General features: G+C 40.3%; 1 protein-coding gene across 8 annotated transcripts in view; it reads right to left on the reverse strand.

Moving 5' to 3' along the window:
* ANKRD17 (ankyrin repeat domain 17) overlaps nt 1-20,317 on the reverse strand; it is a 142,176-nt gene that overhangs the window by 16,620 nt on the left and 105,239 nt on the right. For 7 of the 8 annotated variants that reach the window (XM_073004024.2, XM_078377710.1, XM_073004025.2 and 4 more), the window contains 11 exons: nt 19,005-19,150; nt 15,118-15,260; nt 10,952-11,165; nt 9,522-9,697; nt 8,910-9,072; nt 8,281-8,376; nt 6,686-6,802; nt 4,956-5,127; nt 1,971-2,415; nt 933-1,088; nt 216-365 (listed from right to left, as the gene is read on the reverse strand). In XM_073004024.2, the coding sequence (XP_072860125.2) occupies nt 216-365; nt 933-1,088; nt 1,971-2,415; nt 4,956-5,127; nt 6,686-6,802; nt 8,281-8,376; nt 8,910-9,072; nt 9,522-9,697; nt 10,952-11,165; nt 15,118-15,260; nt 19,005-19,150 (1,978 nt within the window). The remainder of the gene's footprint in view (nt 1-215; nt 366-932; nt 1,089-1,970; nt 2,416-4,955; nt 5,128-6,685; nt 6,803-8,280; nt 8,377-8,909; nt 9,073-9,521; nt 9,698-10,951; nt 11,166-15,117; nt 15,261-19,004; nt 19,151-20,317) is intronic. The other variant, XM_073004023.2, reaches the window with a different exon arrangement.

Consider the following 20,317-nt stretch of genomic DNA (forward strand, 5'->3'; position numbering starts at 1 on the left):
AGCTCAGCACAGGGTTAGTCCTGCTCATTATAAGAATACAGCAACATTTAACTGCAAATCCTACCTCCAATGATCCATTAGTATTTTCAAATCTGTTTCCTATGACACAGTGCTCACATCAGGCTACACATGTTTGTTAGTAACTAAAATAAGAAGTCCTCTGCTTCAAGTGAATTCATTTGATTTGAATAAGGAGTACCAAAGTGAATATTTACCTTATTGTTATGATTCTGTCCCCCGTTTTGTCCTTTTGTTTATCAATGTCTATGTGCGCTCCAGTAAATTCTCTGATAGCGTTAATATTACAACCGCCTCTCCCAATTACTCTGGAAATAACTGTCGAGGGGACAGAAACCTTCTTTGATCTAAACATGAACAAGTATGGAAATCATACAATAGTATTAGAAAACTGGAAGCTAGGTAGGACTGGATGTACAGAACAAGATGTGCAGAGTTTTTAGCTTGCCAAAAGCTTCAATCTTCTGCTATGTAAGCTTTGTCTAAAACCACAAATGTGTGAACATTCTCTATGGTCATTCAGTGGGTAAGAAAGGTACTCTTTCACACTTTGTGGTAGTCTCCTTTCTAGACTGGTTATAATTATGAAGAAAGTTAGAATTCACTAATACATGATACATGGCAGAGACAGGTTTCAAGATCAAACACCTGAAAGTTTCTGCTAATCCAAATACTGAAGCACTCCACTGAACGTTTTTAATGAGAAAGTGTCATGTTTCTATGCAAAAAGCTGAAAGGGCAGAGACAGAAAAACACTTGGATGGAAAGTGCATTCCTATCCTGCTTCTCGAAAGCTGGTGCAGAAATAATTAAATTTGCCAGCAAGACAGAACAGGATTGTAAAAAAGATATTCTGAAGCAGAAATCGCCATTGGGAAAAATGGCATCTACTACCATCACAAAAATTAACTTGCCTTCTTACAACCTCTTTCCATCCCTCTTCTCTCTTCTGTCCACGTTTAGGGCTAGCTAAGGTGATTTTTCCATTAGGAGAAGAGAGCGGTGATGAACAAGACTTTGTGCAAGTAGACAATGAATTACCAGTTACTTCAGCAATAACTTCTGATAACCTTTCAGGAAAAGGGAAAACAAAAAATAAAGGGCAAGAAACAGTTGCACGTTAACACAGTTTTTATGAGATAAACGTCAAAGACAAACAAGTACACTTTCTTCTAGCTTACTAAGTGTATTGGTGAGAATCAAGACAATAAGTCCCTTTAATTTCAGCAGGTCTACTCTAGCTATCACCAAGTCCAGATCCAAACCAAACTATTACATTTATGTCATCCTAGGGGGAAAAAAAGATTATAGGGGTATGTGTACATACGTATACACATAAAGGCACAGGCAATTTCTATCCCATGCATGTTTGTTTCTTTTACCATTCATTATATTTTAATGCAGTACTGACTGTGAAAACTATAATAGGTTTGATCTTATTGGCTAACACGTCTGCTATTATCTGTCTGTTCCACCAGAGGTTACAATTATGGATTAATTAATAGTTAATTAATATTGTTATCTTCAATTAAGGAATTCAAACCTAAGTAATCATGACTGCTCAAATTTTTGTTTTCTTTATGGTTCAGTAATGCTGCTTATTTGTGGGCTTACTTTATCAAAAGTGCATATTGCTAACTTGTTAATTTTTTTTGAAAGCCACTGTATCATGTTCAGTACAGACAAATAAAATATATAAAATAATCCAGAATCCTGGTCAATAAAGTAATATGGGAGAAAAGAGAGATGTAAGCCAAATCATTCTGAGAAGCCAAATCATCTTTTCCCAACATCCTACATGCTCCAGAGTAACTGGAATACGGCTTTCATTATTTGCAGCCAGCACAACCAATGGCAAAATAATTTGCACCCTAAGCTAGCTGGAGGACATCAGGTCAGAGAAGGCTAGGTAAGATCCTGGGGCCATTTAAGTGGAAGCCATCAATGCTTACGTGACTGAAGATTTGCCAGAAACTGCTTTGCGCTCTTCTTTTGGGAAAGTGACCAATACTGATGGCTGCTTCTTGTTTGGAGCACTAGTGACAGTTGCAGAAGAATGACTGTCACTTCTGTGGCTGCTGTTACTATTACTGCTTTCATCGCTACAGCTGGAAATCCTCATGTTGTCGCTGTCACCACTTTCACTGGTACTGCTGCTTTTTGACTCGCCGTTTATTTTCTCTGGTTGAGAATAGGAGATTGGGAGCTGATCATCAAAAATAATCTGAACAGTATCTTGGCTGATTTTGTTTTTCCTGCTTTTCCTCTTAGAGCTGCTTGTGGTGACAGTATTGTTTCTTTTTCCATGGGAACCTGCCAAAGTTGTCCACGTTGCAGATATACCTATGGTGGTGGTGGTGGTAGCACTGGGTGGTTCTGTAAGGACCCCTGGCTCATCTAATTGAGAACCAAAAGAAGAATTACTGAAGTCGACACAAGTACTTGCCTGAACAAGGTTTTACTATACATACCCACTGACTGGCCCAGTCATATCTGCGTAAGTCACTTAAAGAGATTTGAGGTCCTGTTAGTACTATCACTAGATGTCAATATCTATTTAAGGAATGCATAGGTGTATTCCACCTCCCAAAGTGCTATTTCAGCTAGAAGTCTAAATCAGAAATATCCAGGAAAACAAAACACCAGATTTTAGAGAATGATGGGGGAGGTGTGTGTGTTAGATTTTGTGAATAATTCCCATTATACGAGAAAATTCTCTCATGGAACAAGTAAAGTATAAGTTTAAACTGCACTTAGGCATCAATCTAAACCACCAAGTAAAAAGCAGCATCCCTTGGCATCTAGAGAAGTCTCAGGAAGAACCCTGAAGGTAGTACATCTTTTCCACATATCAGAGGTGCAGGCAGAAGTACAGTGGACCCTCGACTTACAGACGGCTCGACTTAGAGACTTTTCGAGTTACAGACTTCTCTGGCTGCAAAATTTAGGTTCGACTTGCAGCCAGAGAATCGACCTACAGACCAGAAAAAAACTAAAATGGAACAAAAATGGTTGGTTACGGGATTAATCGGTTTTCAATGTATTGTAGGTCAATGGAGACTCAACTTACAGACTTTTCGACCTGCAGACACCATTCCAATACGGATTAATTCTGTAAGTAGAGGGTCCACTGTAAGTCTGACAACAGTTAATATGAACAGACTTTAAAAAGATTAAACATAACATGTTATCTTTGGAAGGGGGTTCAATTTTGTATTTGAATGTCAAGGGATGAGAGGATCAAAATATTCAGGTTAAAATAAGCTTCTATAAATATAAATGATTCACACAACATGATGATAACTTAATGGAGCAGACATAACACAGAGTGTTCACATAAGGAACACTGGGAACTATATGTAGTTGTGAAAGATAAAGGACTACAGTGGTACCTCAACTTAAGAACTTAATCAGTATTGGAACGACATTCATATATCAAAAAGTTTGTAAGTTGAAGTACCATTTCCCATTGAAATGCATGGGAACGGAATTTATCCGTTCCAGCATTTCAAAAGGCAAAAAAGCAGCCCTTTCTCCCTGCCTTTTTGCCTTCGAAGCTCTCAAATGGCTTCCTCCGATGTTGGGGGGAAAGCCCTTTGAGACCTCCGAAGGGGCTGATGGCGGTGGCGGGGACCCCCAGGGAGGTTTCCCATGGTGGCTGGCAAGCCCTGAGAAACCTCCCTGGGGGTCCCTGCTGTCATGATCGGCACCTTTGGAACTCTCAAAGGGCTTTCCCCCCAACATCGGAGGAAGCCCTTTGAGAGCTCCGAAGGCACAGATCACCGTGGCAGGGACCCCCGGGGAGGTCTCCCATGGTGGCCGGCAAGCCCTGGGAGACCTCCCTGGGGGTCCTCACTGCCGCGATCGGTCCCATCAGAGGTCTCAAAGGGCTTTCTGCCCGACATTGGAGAAAGCCGTTTGAGACCTCTGAAGGCAAAAAGGCAGGGAGAAAGGGTGGGAAATTCGAATTTCCAGCCCTTGCTCCCTGCCTTTTTGCAGGGAGCCATTTACGAATGGCTCTGTTGGCAAAAAAAATGGCACTGACATGCGAACGGGGCCTCTACCTCGTTTGTAGGTCGAGCTCTGTTCGCAAGTCGATGCTAATTTTTGCCAACAGAGCTGTTCTTAAATCGAAAAGTTCGTATCTAGGGCCATTCAGAAGTCGAGGGTTGACTGTACTTTGATCCATTATATTATTTATTGCATTTACGAAACTGTGAGATGAGAACAGACAATTTTTGCCCATGGACCCTTGGCAGCCAGCCTCCTAAAAAGAAGGGACATCAAAGAACTACAAAATTAGTTCCACAAGACCAAATGTGCTCAAAATGTGTTTGGCCTTACAACAACTTCCTGTGCCATGTAGCAAAATGGTTCTTCAACTGAGGAGTACTTCTAAAGCAATTTGATAGTTGACACAGGAAGTGACTGCTGAAAAGTAATAAACAATTCTTTCAGTCTAACACAAGCAAGCCCCTTGTACATAAAGCAGCATTTTGGATCTAACCCAAGCAGTCTGTTCTTGCCCCCATTAAAGTTCATATCAACTGCAGTTCTGAAAAGGAATTTCCTTCATTTTGCATGGAACAGTACTTGTTTGCAAAAAAAAAGTCGGTGTCATGTTCAGCATGGTTAAGGAAACACACACCAACTGCAGCCGAATGCCAATTCAATTAGATCTTCAGTGATGAAAATCATAAGATAAAGGTTAATCCATAAACACCTTCCATATCTTCAATAATTTATAGTAAGAACTTCACTCTAATTAGATTACAGTCATGTTAATTGATTATATTCAAGCTGACAAGACTGATGATTAGCTTAAAGGTGGTGATTTTTCAGAGAAGAGATGCTATGAGGGAAAGAACAGAAATATTTGTGTACAGAAAACTGTTGTAACTTGCTCTTTGTCTATGTGATATAAATCCAATGCCTACCTTCTGCTTTTAGTTTTTCCTTTTCCTGTGCAGCCTGTAGTTCAAAATTTTCTTTGTTTTTCGCCTCTATTTCTTCCAGCTTCCTCCTTTGCTCCTCCTTTTTCTTTCTCCTCTTCTCTTTTCTCTTCTCTCTTTTTGCAGCTAGTGCTAGTCTTCTACTTTCTTCCCGGAGCTGCAAATTAAGATCATTTGATGATGATCAAAGGAATCTGCTAACAGGCAACTACACCTTGAACAGGTGAGATTGTTCCTGACTGTCTCTTTCCCGAACAGAAACATACACATCAGTCAGAGCCGCTATATATGACCCAATATTTTACATAAATCCAAAGTGTTAAAGCTAGTTTACCTATAATCCCAGCAGACTGAACAAACACAGCCGTATAGTCCCATAGTGTGAGTAGAGATGATAGATATGGCTGAGCAAAAAGCTTGCCCTAAGGTCACCTACTGGTGGTAAAGAAAGAACTTCACAGTTCACAGTTCTTAAACTATTTTGCTAAGCAGATTTTTTTTCCCCAAAAAACTACAGGAGATCTCTCTGTTCCTCCATCTGAAGAGTAGGGAATTCATTCCTATAATTCTCTAGTCAGGCATAGACTGCCTTGAACCACTGCAGAAAAGCAAGACATAAATGTTTTTAAAGAAATGTGAGCTTGATCTATATTCTCATTCTTAGTACTTTCTGGGTGGGGCAATCTTTATTTCAAGGAAAGTGTTTCTTCTTGGTAACTATCAGGATCTCCTTTGAAACACTATCAAGTGTTTGTAGCTTCTGATTGGAGTTCTGAGCCTAGAAAAAAAATGCTCTCCTAGATAAGTATTTATTTTATTTTATTTATTTATTCAATTTATACCCCGCCTATCTGGTCAATTACGACCACTCTAGGTGGCTTACAAAACACAAAATAAACAAGTATATATATAACATAACATATAACGTAATTTTCATAAATTAGAAAAAAGAAAAGAAAGTTTTTTCTCCAAGATGGCAAGTAAACAGAGTATGTTATAACAGAGAGGAGGGAAGAAAAATTAGGAGTACAACTGTAACCACAACACCTAAAAAATATGCGACCATGAGGCTCACAAAAAGCAGCAAAGGAAAGAGAGAAAGTAATCTACTTGGTCTCAGAATATCTCCCTCAGTCCTGTGGACTATGTGACTACAAGGACTTTTCAGCCCGAGGGGAAAGGAACAAATTCACAATTTAGAGGAAGGCCATTTAAAAATATTTTAAAATATCAGAAAATATGAGAGCCTGGCAAAATTCTTATCTACCATTTTTGTTTCCTAGGTATTGAAGGGCAGGGGAAAAGGAAGAAGTTGTTAAAGGTCTAGATGAAGGATCACCATATCCTGCTGGAAAATGCAGTTTTCAGTCTACCCCCAGTATTCCCAGTTACGAATCTCTACAACCTAAAACTAAGAGGATTCTGAATGTGAGAACTGTCAGAGGGGCTCTGACGACACCTGAAAGCTTCACCCATATGGCAGAAAACTCTTATATGCCAAGCAGACAGGGCTGTTATGGAGGCTAAGAGGAATCCACTCCCCTTGGTGTCTTTTACAGTATGATCATGCCTGCTATCAAGAGGAGGTAGGAAACCTCCTCTGAATCTTCACCACCCCTGGCAAACAGCAATGGCTTCTGTAGTTTCCTTTCCCCACAATGGATGCTGTGGGGAAAGAAAACTATTTTGCACATTTCCAAAAGAGGATTTCTTACCTTTTCTAAATCCAACTCCTCCAAAAGAATGCTTGCATTCTTATTTGCTTCAGCAGCTTGCCTGTCTTTGGCTTGAACAATTGATTCTATACAAAGGTGGCACTTCTTCAACATTTCCTAAAATGACAAAGTCATTTTTTAAAAAAAGCTATCAGAAGGACACAAATAAGAAACTGAAGAAATATAACATGGCATTCTTAATCATTGGTATATAAAAATATTATTGAATAGTAGGGCTCGACTATAAGAATACAAATACAAATACTGTATTGCTTCATAATCAATCAGGCTGTACGCACAAACAGAAATTAAATCACTCTTTTTAAAAAATAGTATTTGGCATCTAAGTACATATAAATAATTTAAAAAGCACAAAATAAGCATTCTCAAACTATCAAGTTGTGAAATTAACTTGAAAGGCTTGTGAAGCAGGCAATGAGTTCCATTTTTCCATGGCTTATTTAATGAATTTAGCAGTCCTATAGGACAGTGGTCCCCAGCCTTTTTCCAACCATGGACTGGTTGGGGGGCACAGTCTGTGCACATGGGGGCGTGGCACACGCGCAGGGCAGGGGTCTGTGTGCACAGGGGTGTGGCACGCTCACACGGGGGCCTGGCATGTTCGTGTGCACAGCACTCACAGGGGGGCAGGAGATCTGTGTCTGCAGCCCGCTCCTACCTAGGCCACGGACCAGTGCTGGGATGGGGAACCCTGCTATACGATACATAGTAATCTGTGCCAGCTAGCAAAAATAAAATTGTACGTAAAGGGGAACTGTTCTTGATCACAGTCATTAAGGGTTTAAAATATTCAGCACACAGAGGGCATTCTTTTAGAAAATGCACTACCATATATCCTCCATCTTACAGCATTCTGCTGGGCAAAATCTGCCTGTACCATGTTGGTCTGTACAATGTCCCTGAATATCTTTCAACTGTAACAAGTTCAATCTGCATAATTTTATTAGCTCATCTCATGTGAGCTAATAAGGGACAAGGAAAAGCCTTTGTATATCCTATTGTAGCAGCAGCTAACTATGAGTGCCATGGTAGTCTGAATATCAATATCATATAATCTTGTAATAATGTTTTCTTAGGCAGTCTCATATCCCCTGATGTGGAAGTAGGCTGAGGAGTAGCCCATATTCAATATAATTGTGGGCATCTTAGCTGCTCAAAGGCTCATGATGATTATGAACCCTCAGCATGCATGGGGAAGCTGCTTAGTACTATTACAGGTAAGAGTTCAAAACCTCTGGACAAGACGTTCAGTGTTCTTATTGGAGGGCTTGAAATGATGATTGTGGGTGTAATGTAGGAGAGAAAACATGGAGAGGGGACAGAAAGACCAGAGATAAGAAGACATATTGTGCACTGATTGAGGGAAAGGGCATTATCTGCAGTGTGAGGCAAGACAGCTAAAAGACTGAAACAAGATTTTTATCTTTTTGTTTTAGAAAAGATAAAACACTATTCAAGGCTGAGAGGTGCAGGATTTTAGTAACATTTTAAGGCTATTCATCAATTTACTGTGAAGCATTAATTCCACCAAAGCCTTAACGGAGGATTGATTATAAGCAAGGAATTATGCTTACCTTGTCAGTAACAGTTGCTATGTATCTCATACATTCTGAATCTGATGGGAACTGATTTACTTCTTTTACAAGGTAGCGTACAACTTTCACATGACCCTAAGAATTAAGTTTCTAGTGTTAGCCCCTTTCAAATGAAGGAAGATACACATTTAAATACATTTAAAAATAAATATCAATTGTGTTTACACTAGCAAAAAAAATCAATAGGATTTTCACGGATGAAATTTAGTTGAAAATCTATTATTTCATTTGTATAACATACTCCATACTATTTTTAAATTTTACACCAACTTCTCTGCATCTGTCTGCATATATCTTTATTCAACCATATTTTTAATATGCTGTGAAAATCTTCTGCAAGGGTTTTAAATATACTTCTACCATTAAGAATCAGATTCCATGGATGGCATAACTGTTAGTTTATAACACTGGTGCCATATGACATTTGCAGAAGATGGAACAATAGAATTGTGTGTGTGGTGTAATCTACTTTTTAAAAAATTGTCAAAAAATAAATATAAGGGTTCTTATTTATCAAGAGAACTTAGCAGGCATGAATGCTTAATATGCAATTATACAGTACAGTTGTATTTTTAAATGGGTTAACAAAAGTAAAGCAAAAGTTCTACCTTTCGAAAGGCTGCCATCAGTGGGGTTATCTTTCTGTTATCAGCTGCATCTACATCTGCTCCGGCTTGAACCAGCAACTGGACAACATCTAAATGCCCACCATTTGCTGCAAGCCATAATGGAGTATTTCCTTTCTTGTTACGAACATCAATATGAGCGCCCCTAAAAAGGCAAAATGCTTGATCAAAATAAAGGATACATAAATACACGGGCTTAGGCATCCGTTTGCACTCTTGTCTTTATTGAAAGCTTAGATTTCTTATACAAAACGAAAGGCTTTACATTTTAAAATTTTATTAGTATGCCAAACAGTACAATTTTATATGCTAACTAAGTTATGAATGATGTTTTTTGTGTTGCTTAAGCAGTAATATGTATTTTGGTTTGGCAGGAAAATAAGTGCATATATTTTAATTTTTCTCCAAGTTCTCATTCCCCAAACACACACAAAAGAGAGGTGTACACATCAGAAAATGTGCTCTGGTTGCTAATCTGGCAATTAAATTCGCTAGAAAGGAAATACAGATATGATATCAGAAATCAAAAACCTAGCACATTTCTCTCCTTTCCACAATAAGTCATACTGTAATTAGAGGATAAAATATGGTTACCTGCTAATAAGAAGCTCACAGAATTTGTAGTGTCCTTTGTCTGCTGCAATAGTTAAAGCTGTGTCTCTTGATGAGGGGACTGGAGGAGCATTTACATCAGCACCTTTGTCTAGAAGAACTCTGCCTACTTCTGCATACCCACCAGATGCAGCTTCCATAAGTGGTGTCAGGCCAGTCTAGAGAAAGAATACAATTAAAGATACTTCTTCTATTAAAGCAAAAACAAAGGGCCTTCTATTGTCCACAGTATCAATGTCCACTGTTAACTTAAAGAGAGAGAAAAGTAGAAGTTTTTGTAAAACTTAAGGAATGGAAAGCTTAATACTACTGAATCCTGATAGTTTACCTATCATGTTTGGAACAATTAATGGGTCTGGGATTATTACTGGCCACACTGAGTCTGATGGATGTTGGACCAAGGTATCTGGGGGACATGGGGTTAGAGAAGGCTGCTGTATGTACTATAACTTTGGCCCTCATCAATTCCTTTTCAGAAGAGTGGTGCACGGAAAGATTCTACCCTCTTCAGTCATCCAGAGTAGATTGGCTCTTTTTGAATGGAGAAGCCAAACTGTTCTTGGTAAGATAGCCATAAGTCATGGATTGTTTTCTGGAGCAGTGATACCTATGGAGTTGTGCCATCTTAGTATCTCTACTGTTCTGAGGAGAAAGAGTAGTATGCAAATATCTATAACTATCTCTAGCCCAAGAAAACTTATAGGAGTAAGAATTTAGTGTCCTTGATGACTGGGGAGAATAGCCCCTGCTTCCACAATCATCACCATGGTGATGGGAAGAGAATAAATTTGTCTAAGGTGACCTCAATCCAGAAGACAAAATGCAGGCATTTTCTTATTTCACCATGAAGTGGATGGATGGATGAAAGAACAAATTAATTCCTTATACTGTACTAATTATGACAACTACAGAAGACTGCATGTAAGGCTTCCAAAGGGCACGTTCCACTTTCTTTGATATAGTGATAAGCTATTTCTATATCCAGTGTTTGCCCAAGTTGTGCCAGGGCAGAAAGGCAGCTACACCAGGCTTCAGATGAGCTTGGTATATGCTCAGAGGAAGTCTGAATATTCCTTGGACCATTATTATTGACCACTGCCAATTATCGAACTTAACTCAAAACTGGTGACAGCATTTAATCATCTAACCCCTTGAGCCTATCATAGTTTGTTGTCTCTACCCTTGCCACCCAGCACAATTCTTTGTTTTTCAGAAAAAGAGAAGAAAAACACCTTCAGCCATCCAAAACAGATTTTATAATCACACCCCAAGTTTCACCCTACTAGAGCTTTACAATTGGCTGCATTAAAAAAATAACTCAAAATGCACATTGTTTACTTTGGGAAATGTCTGACATTCAAAGTGCTAATAAAATTAAGCAGAAGGCATGTAAACCAAAGATTACTCTGTACCTTAGCTCTGTGTTCTACATTGGCTTTTCTATCGAGAAGAAGGCTAACCACTTCAGTTCTTCCTTGGAAACAGGCCAGGGTCAAGGCAGTGTTCCTGTTGGTCTCGATCTGTGCATTGATATCAGAACCCATGTCCAAAAGCAACTTAACAGCAGCAGTGTGACCATTCATGGCAGCCAACATTAATGGGGAGATGCCCAGCTTGCTTCCAGTTCTGGGGGGGGGGGGAGGAAGAATACATATGTAATGTGGACACAAAACATTTCCAGTTTATAATGTGGTGCATTTTGTTCATTTTTATACATTCATATAGTATGGAAATCCACATAAGTCTCAAAAAATTTCAAAAATTTGAGATTGCACTACTGAAAGGTCAATACAACCAAATGTCATTTTCTTCTAATGATTCACTTTCCAGAAGCCTGCTGAGGTTTCACACTTCTAACAGAATTAGGTCTGGATGCTGTCACATCCTTGTGAATTCCTAACCCTATAGCCTATGGAACAGAAGGCAGGTGGAACACCTTCCTGTCCAAGACAAAACATGGACTTGTAGTCCATTGAATGAGACAAGATGTAAGTGAAGTTGCTTTTGTCCACATAGTACTTCATAGCTTGCTTGCTTCTCACAGGGAAAATGGAATGAGAAAAGAACAATTCTTGAGCTGAAAAGTTGTCAGTGTAAAACAATGAGCAGTTTAAAGGACCATCTTGTTCTGCTGAAAAAGAGTTCTTTTTCTAAGGAGACAGAAATAAAAGTGTCTTCAGGATTTTTTTTCCAACAACACAAGAGGCGACTCTACACGTGGACATCACCAGATGGGCAATACTGAAATCAGATCGATTATATTCTCTGCAGCCAAAGATGGAGAAGCTCCATACAGTCAGCAAAAACAAGGCCTGGAGCTGATTGTGGCCCTGATTATCAGCTTCTTATAGCAAAATTCAAGCTTAAACTGAAGAAAGTAGAAAAATCCAATGGGCTAGTGAGGTATAATCTTGACCAAATCTCTTATGAATACACAGTGGAAGTGAAGAACAGATTTAAGAAACTAGATTTGGTGGACAGAGTGCCTGAAGAACTATGGATGGAGGCTCATAACACTGTACAGGAGGCAACAACAAAAACCATCCCAAAGAAAAGGAAATGCAAAAAAGCAAAGTGGCTGTCCAACGAGGCCTTACAAATAGCAGAGAAGGGAATTAAAATGCAACGGACGTAGGGAAAGTTATGGAAAATTGAATGCAGACTTCCAAAGAATAGCAAGGAGAGACAAAAGGACCTTCTTAAATGAACAATTCAAAGAATTAGAGGAAAATAACAGAAAGGAAAAAAACAGAAATCTGTTCAAGAAAATTGGAGATGTTAAAGGAACCTTTTGTGCAAAGATGGGCATGATAAAGGACAAAAATGGGAGTGACCTAACAGAAGCAGAAGACATCAAGAAGAGGTGGCAAGAATACACAGAGGAATTATACCAGAAAGATTTGGATATCCCGGACAACCCAGATAGTGTGGTTGCTGACCTTGATCCAGACATCCTGGAGAGTGAAGTCAAGTGGGCCTTAGAAAGCTTGTCTAACAACAAGGCCAGTGGAGGTGATGGCATTCCAGCTGAACTATTTAAAATCTTAAAAGGTGATGCTGTTAAGGTGCTACCCTCAATATGCCAGCAAGTTTGTAAAATGCAACAGTGGCCAGAGGACTGGAAAAGATCAGTCTACATCCCAATTCCAAAGAAAGGCAGTGTAAAGAATGCTCCAACTACTGTACAATTGCACTCATTTCACATGCTAGCAAGGTTATGCTCAAAATCCTACAAGGTAAGCTTCAGCAGTATGTGGACCGAGAACTCCCAAAAGTACCAGCTGGATTTTGAAGGGGCAGAGGAACTAGAGACCAAATGGCTAAGATGTGCTAGATTATGGAGAAAGCCAGAGAGTTCCAGAAAAACATCTACTTATGCTTCATTGACTATGTAAAAGCCTTTGACTGTGTGGACCACAACAAACTATGGTAAGTCCTTAAAGAAATGGGAGTGCCTGACCACCTTGTCTATCTCCTGAGAAACCTATATGTGGGACAGGAAGCAACAGTTAGAACTGGATATGGAACAACTGATTGGTTCAATATTGGGAAAGGAGTACGACAGGGCTGTATATTGTCCCCCAGCTTATTTAACTCATATGCAGAATAAATTATGCGAAAGGCCGGACTGGAGGAATCCCCAGCCGCAATTAAGATTGCTGGAAGAAATATCAACCTCTAATATGCAGATGATACCACTCTGATGGCAGAAAGTGAGGAGGAATCAAACCTCTTAATGAGGGTGAAAGAGGAGAGTGCAAAAAATGGTCTGAAGCTCAACATCAAAAAACAAAAAAACAAAAAACAAAAAACAACTAAGATCATGACCACTGGTCCCATAACCTCCAGGCAAATAGAAGGGGAGATATGGAGGCAGTGACAGATTTTACTTTCTTGGGCTCCACTATCACTGCAGATGGTGACAACAGCAACGAAATTAAAAGACGCCTGCTTCTTGGGAGGAAAGCAATGACAAACCTCGACAGCATCTTTAAAAGCAGAGACATCACCTTGCCAACAAAAGTCCATATAGTCAAAGTTATGGTTTTTCCAGTAGTCATGTATGGAAGTGACAGCTGGACCATAAAGAAAGCTGAATTGATGCCTCTGAATTGTGGTGCTGGAGGAGGCTCTTGAGAGTCCCCTGGACTGCAAGGAGAACAAACCTATCCATTCTAAAGGAAATCAACCCTGAGTGCTCACTGGGAGGACAGATCCTGAAGCTGAGGTTCCAATACTTTGGCCGACTCATGAGAAGAAAAGACTCCTTGGAAAAGACCCTGGTGTTGGGAAAGAGTGAGGGCAAGAAGAGAAGGGGACGACAGAGGATGAGATGGTTGGACAGTGTCATCAAAGCTACCAACATGAATCTGACTCAACTGTGGGAGGCAGTGGAAGACAGAAGGGCCTGGCGTGCTCTGGTCCATGGAGTCATGGACTAAACAACAACAACAAGAAGCCTCTTGGTGGTTTGTACAGTAGCCTGCTTAAGCCTTGTGGAATACTATCACCAGTGGATGATGAATCAGAGAAGCTACTCTGAGGAACTGAAAATACATGAAAATTAGGAGACTTGGGAGGAAGTAGTCTGTCAAGATGCAGGACAGGGCCAATGGGCACCTTCAACCCCTGTCCATGGGGACAACAGGAAAGAGATTACTGAAGAACAAGTCACTGCTGTGGATGCTGGAAAGAGGCAGATACTGGTGCTAATAGTGTAGGAAGGCAAGGCATCTGTGTAGCAACAGCCAGCACAATACAACGAGTTCTCTAAGCAAGAGTAGGCAAAAAAGAAGGAGATTAACAGGAGAAACAGCTGGGTTCTACACCTTCCAACTCCCCTTTTCTGGACTGGGTTCTTTCCCCTCCTAAACAGTCAGCCATGTTAAAAATCATGAAGCTCTGTTGGCAACTCTGCATATGAGTGTTTTCCCCTTTATGCTAGTTGTCTCTTGTCTTGAAAGGATAACTTCTTTAACTTCTTGTGCAACTGCTTTTAGAGTGGGTGCTGAGTGTTTGAAGGAAACTCAAAGTCATCTTCCAGCACTGCTTTTTGCAAAATTTGGTCAAATTTTCATATGGATGCACAATTTAAGGAATGTAATTTCCAAATTACTGAGGAAAGAGATCATCTGATATATTCAATTCTCAGTGCTTCACAAAAATAGGAAGAATATCTAGTTCTGACTTATATAATGTGGCAAGAGAATAGATTCTATAAATTGGAGAGAAAAAGGATTGAGAAGATACATAAAAGAATTGAAGAATCTGAAGTGCCTAAGTAGTTGAGTGTCCAGAAATATTAATAATAGTATCTGTTTAGCCTGAATTAAAAAATATTGTAAAGATGGAGATAGTTTCATTGCAGGATTTTTTTTTTAAAAAAAACTCTGATAAAACAAGAGTGCCTTTAACTGATTTTAAGAGCAATGAAAACTTGTTTTTATCAAAAGATTGATTGACTATACCAGGAGCAGGCTCATTTCATGTCATGAGTGTACACTGCCATTTGTCATAAAAGGTGATTTTGGGGAAATGAAAGACACAATTATGCAGGAATATTAAAAAAGGAACTTGCCTGGAATTTATCTCTGCACCAGCATTCAACAAAATTTTGATGATGTTCACGTAACCACCAGAAGCAGCTAAGCTTAGAGGTGTATAGTCAGAAACATTTCTGTGTTCTTTGTTTGCACCTCGAGCTAGCAAAAGTTCTACCACCTGAATTAATATAAAAAAGAGTTACTTCAAGAAATGACAATCAATTCAGTCCTGAACACATAGTTTGCAATCAGAATCCCTCTCAAGCTTATAGGATGGACCAGAATGCTTACATCCACCTCCAATGCCACTACAAGGGACACACACAATTCTGTTTCTGTGGTTTGGCAGAATGCACAACTAAGTAACATGCTAGAACACCAGTCTCTTAAAAAGCACAGTAAACACGATTGTAGGATTTGGTTCAACTATGCAAAATGATGAACACACTGCTTGGAGCTGCTCCTGTTGCTACTTGTAATATATAATGGAATCTAAATGCCACTGACATCAAGATATGAATAGCAGACACACCCACTCCCATTCACACTTAAGTGATACGTTTTAGGATACACATGCATTTGTTCATTTTATTTCTGGCACCTTCCTCTTGGTGTAAGAATACAGCTTAGGTCACAAATGATTAAAAAAAAAAGATATATTAGAAATATGATGGCTGGAATCCAACAGAAAAACTACACTGGCACAAGTCCATTAGCATGCATTCCTGGAGCAAATCACTGTGAGTCAAAAAGTCAGCACTTGTATTTATAGTCATGTGAAAGTTTATGTCATTAGTGTCTGAAAGCCAGTGCCTATGCCAGGTGATGAACTTCCGGCACTCCAGATGTTTTGAATGTCAACCCCCAAAATTCCTGGCTTGTATTGCCAATGATAAAGGACTGTGGGACTTGTAGTCCAAAATTTCTCAAGTGCCATCGAATTGCTACCCTTGGTCTATGCCAGCTTCTTAACTGGCAGCAATTCACAACTGAGATTTATGCCAATGGTTGGTGTAAGCAACAGTATTCTGACCAACTGAAATAACATCAACTGTGGGTCTTGATGATGGCAATTTTAATTGTATTTTAATCATATTTTAATTGTATTTTAATCATTTTATATTTTATTGTATTGAATTTTAATTGTTGTAAGCGGCCCAGAGACCTTTGGGTAGAGTGGGAGGCATACAAAATAAAATAAATAAATAAAATAAATAAACTAAAGATGGGGGTATTCGTATACAAATATCTCCGCACAGCTGGACCTAACGATGGGCTGGCTCCTGTGGCCAGCCTGTCCACTCACACATCCAGTGGCGCCAGACGCCTCCCTCATCCTTCCAATCGCTCCCAGAGCTCTGCTCTTTTCCTGCTTGCCTGGCCACTCTAGGCAGTGGGAGGGAGGACGAGTCTCCCTGCATGGCTGCTGAGTCGCTAGCTGAGCAGGAAGAGAGTGGAGCATTGGGAGCGATTGGAAGAATGAGTGAGGCTTCTGCTGCCACCGGACGTGTTAGTGGACGGGCTAATTGCAGGAAACAGCCCCTCATTAAGTCCAGCTGTGCGGGGATATTCACATTCATATACAAATACAAATACCTCCATCTCTAGTTAGAACACTAAAAAGCACTTGAACATCCAGAATGAAATCCTATTAGGTTTGTGGAGGGATGGCATAACTTGCAGTGGCTAACTGCAGTTAATTAATGAAGTTCCAAGGTGTGTGTTAGAGCAGAGGTCCCCAAACCCCAGTCCGTGGCCTGGTGCCAGTCCATGGCCTGAGCCCGACCGGGCCACGGAGACAGACCTCCCCCCACCCCACTCCCCCACAACCTGTTGGCGCGTGCGTGCGAGTGCACAAGCACCCACATGAGGGCCGTGCTGCCCTTTGCGCATGCGCACAAGCACGCATGTGCCCACACGAGCGCCGCACTGCCCCTTGTGCATGTGCACAACTTTGCCCACCCGGATGAGCACTGTGCCGCCCTTCATGCATGCACACAAGCATGCACACACACCTTCACACATGCTCACGAGAGCAGGGGGGTGCCCCGCCTTCACCAGCTGGTCCGTGGGCTAAAAAGATTGGGGACTGCTGTGTTAAGAGTGTGACCAGGCATATGACTGACACATGTCTGGCATGCTGTCAATCAGCTGTGGCAACTTACAGGATCTCTCCACAAACATTGGGATTTGGGGTGTATTGATTTTTAAAAGGCTACTAATTTAATAACAGTTTAAATACACCTTTAAAAACATACTTTAAAACATAGTAAAACATGCAGTATCCTACAATAAAACTCAAAGCTTTATCAGCTGTTTATTTATTTATTTATTTCATTTATATCCCGCCTATCTGGTCGTGTCAGGACCACTCTAGGCGGCTAACAACATTAAAAGATAATACAATAAATATACAGTGGTGCCTCGCTTAACGAGTGCACCGTATAGCAATGTTTCCGTATAGCGATCCCTTTTTCGGGATCGCTATACGGAAACATCCCCGATCGTCGCAATGGGGAAAACCCGCATTGCGAAGATCGGGTATTGCGGCGGCCATTTTGGAGCCGCCGAACAGCTGATCGGCGGTTCCAAAATGGCCGCCGGAAGCCCAGAAATGGCTGCCGGCAGCCGTTTTCGCGCCCTGCCCTCGCTTAGCGAAGGCGTGAAAATGGCTGCCGGCACCTGGAATCCTCGCAGAACGGGTAAGTAACAAAGGTATTGGAACGCATTAAACGAAGTTTAATGCGTTCCAATACATTTCCCCTACCCGTTTAGCGACGATTTCGCATAGCGAGGGTTAATCCGGAACGGATTAACCTCGCTATGCGGGGCACCACTGTACGTATAAACAATTTTACATAACAGAAATACTGAACAGAATGGGAGTTCTAGTCAGTTGTTAAAGGTTTGCCTAAAACAAAACAAAACAAAAAAGAAAAGTCTTTGCCTGTGACAGGAAACACAGCAGGGAAGGGGCTGACCTAACTGCCAAAGGGAGGGATTCCATACCACTTGAGAAGCAACTATTAGAAAGGCCCGCTTGCACATCCTCACCAAATGTACCTGTGAGAGCAGCAGGACAGGAGAAAGCTCTTCTCCCAAACATTTAAAAAGCTGGACACGCCCGTAAGAGGACATATAGTCCTTCAGTAGCTTGATTCTATTCCACATGTGTCAAACTCAAGGCCCGCAGGCCGTATCCGGCCCATCAGGACATTTCATGTGGCCCTCACAGTGTTGCCTGCTACTCTGCAGTATACAATATGCAGGCGCTTACTCGGTCAGCCGTAATGCTCCGCAAGAATGCTGGGAATCCACCCAGTGGGACTTCTAATCCCAGCATTCCAAGCAGCGAAAAGTCAGAAAGTGCAGTAATAATCGAATGAGGAGGATTATATTTAATATGATAAAGAGTAGATAAATTTATATAGTCTTGCAGATACAACTGGCCCTTTGAGGGCAACCATAATGCTGATGCAGCCCAAGATGAAATCGAGTTTGACACCTCTGAAAATGTATGTGGGAGAGAACTCTTTAAACCTAAACATTTCAGTGGGCTAGTCAATAACCCAGAGATAGCTCTCCTGATTCTGTTCTGAGGTCACGATCTGCAAACTGTTTACTCTGAACCAGTAAGACAACAGATTTACCGGTTGAAGAACTGCATTTTATGACATAAATGGTTTATGTGCACATACAGGAATTATTCTAACATGTCAGTTATTAATGCAGGGTCTGAAAGCAGTAGGGCTTACTTTCCAAGTATTCCTAAATACTACCCTATTCTGACATCTACAGCACATAGAACTTGAAATCAATTAAATAAGATTCTAAGTAGGGTTTTTACAATCAGAGCAATAAGCTAATTCTTATGAAGAAAGGCTCTATTTTATCTAGAGCAATAAGAGTCTTCCTTATTTACCTCTTGTCTTCCTCCAGAACAAGCTAAAGATAATGGTGTATCCTTGGTTCTCTCAGACTGAGCTTCAATATCTGCACCATTGTCCAACAAGATCTCAACAACACCAACATGACCAGCTGTAGCAGCTAAAATTAGAGGAGTAAAACCTGGAAAAAACAAAGAAAAATTGCTTAAGGATTTTAAAAAATCCTACCCAACATAACTTTGTATTTAGCCATAGATCACAGTACACACACGGAAATTAATCTACAAATGGGAGAAGAATATAAAGAGATACTACGGTATTTAAACAAAGCTCTAAAAACATTCTAATCAATCTATTAAAAAAGAACCCCTAAAATAAGAGTTAAAAGATGAAAAATTGGGATTGAAAACAAGACTTAAAATTACACTGAATATTTCTTTTTCACAAAAGAGTGACATAATTTCTTAGTTGCCATAGCTAACAGAGCAACCATATAGATGGCAAAAGGCTGATTAAAGTCTGGGAATTCTACTATTAGTCCGGATTATCTATTAACATACTGGGCAATTACATTAGAGAGGAATTTTATCCTTGGTTTCACATCTGAGGGGCAAAATAGGTTGTAGTGCAGAACATCCTCAACCTGGCCATGACCAAAAACATAAATTCATTGTGAGAGAGGAACACTAGAATACCTCCCAGAAATTCTAGATAAGCCGTTCAACAAGACAAGGAACAAAAGGAACTAGTATATCCAACAAATGTGAGTCTGAAGGAGAAACCGCAGTCTTGGGATTTAAAACTGAAATAAAAGGAGATTTATTTTCTTACATTCTGTCATTGAATCTTACTTCAGTAAAAGCTCTGCAAAGCTGAGAGTAGGTCAATATTTGAAGATAATCTGCCATGCAATGGTTTCATTTGATCTTTTCAAGCAGGATGAAAAATCAGAATGATGAATAACCCTCTTCTATCTACACCTGCATCTTGATTAAGACCCCTGTTTTTTTTGAGCTGTGGTACACCCATGTGCTATCCAATTCTTCATCAAGATACGGTAATTTCTTGCCTAATTTTGGCAAAGCCGTTCCCAACTTCCTAATCTCAATTGCTTGAGCTAGCATTGCTTAACAAGTAATTCAATCTCATTCAGCTTCAGCTAGTATCTGAAATAAACAGTTTGGGACCTCAGTACCTGGCAGAATGCTTTCGGCCAATGAGAAATGTTCGTTGCACTCACTCGTCCCAGGCAAGTCAAGTGAGGATGTTGACCCCAGGAGAGGCCCAGAGGGGGAAAACTAGAAACTGGGCCTTCTCAGTGATAGCTCCCCTACTTTGGAATCAACTT

This window comes from Pogona vitticeps, chromosome 6, assembly GCF_051106095.1.
Source record: "Pogona vitticeps strain Pit_001003342236 chromosome 6, PviZW2.1, whole genome shotgun sequence".
NCBI lineage: Eukaryota > Metazoa > Chordata > Lepidosauria > Squamata > Agamidae > Pogona > Pogona vitticeps.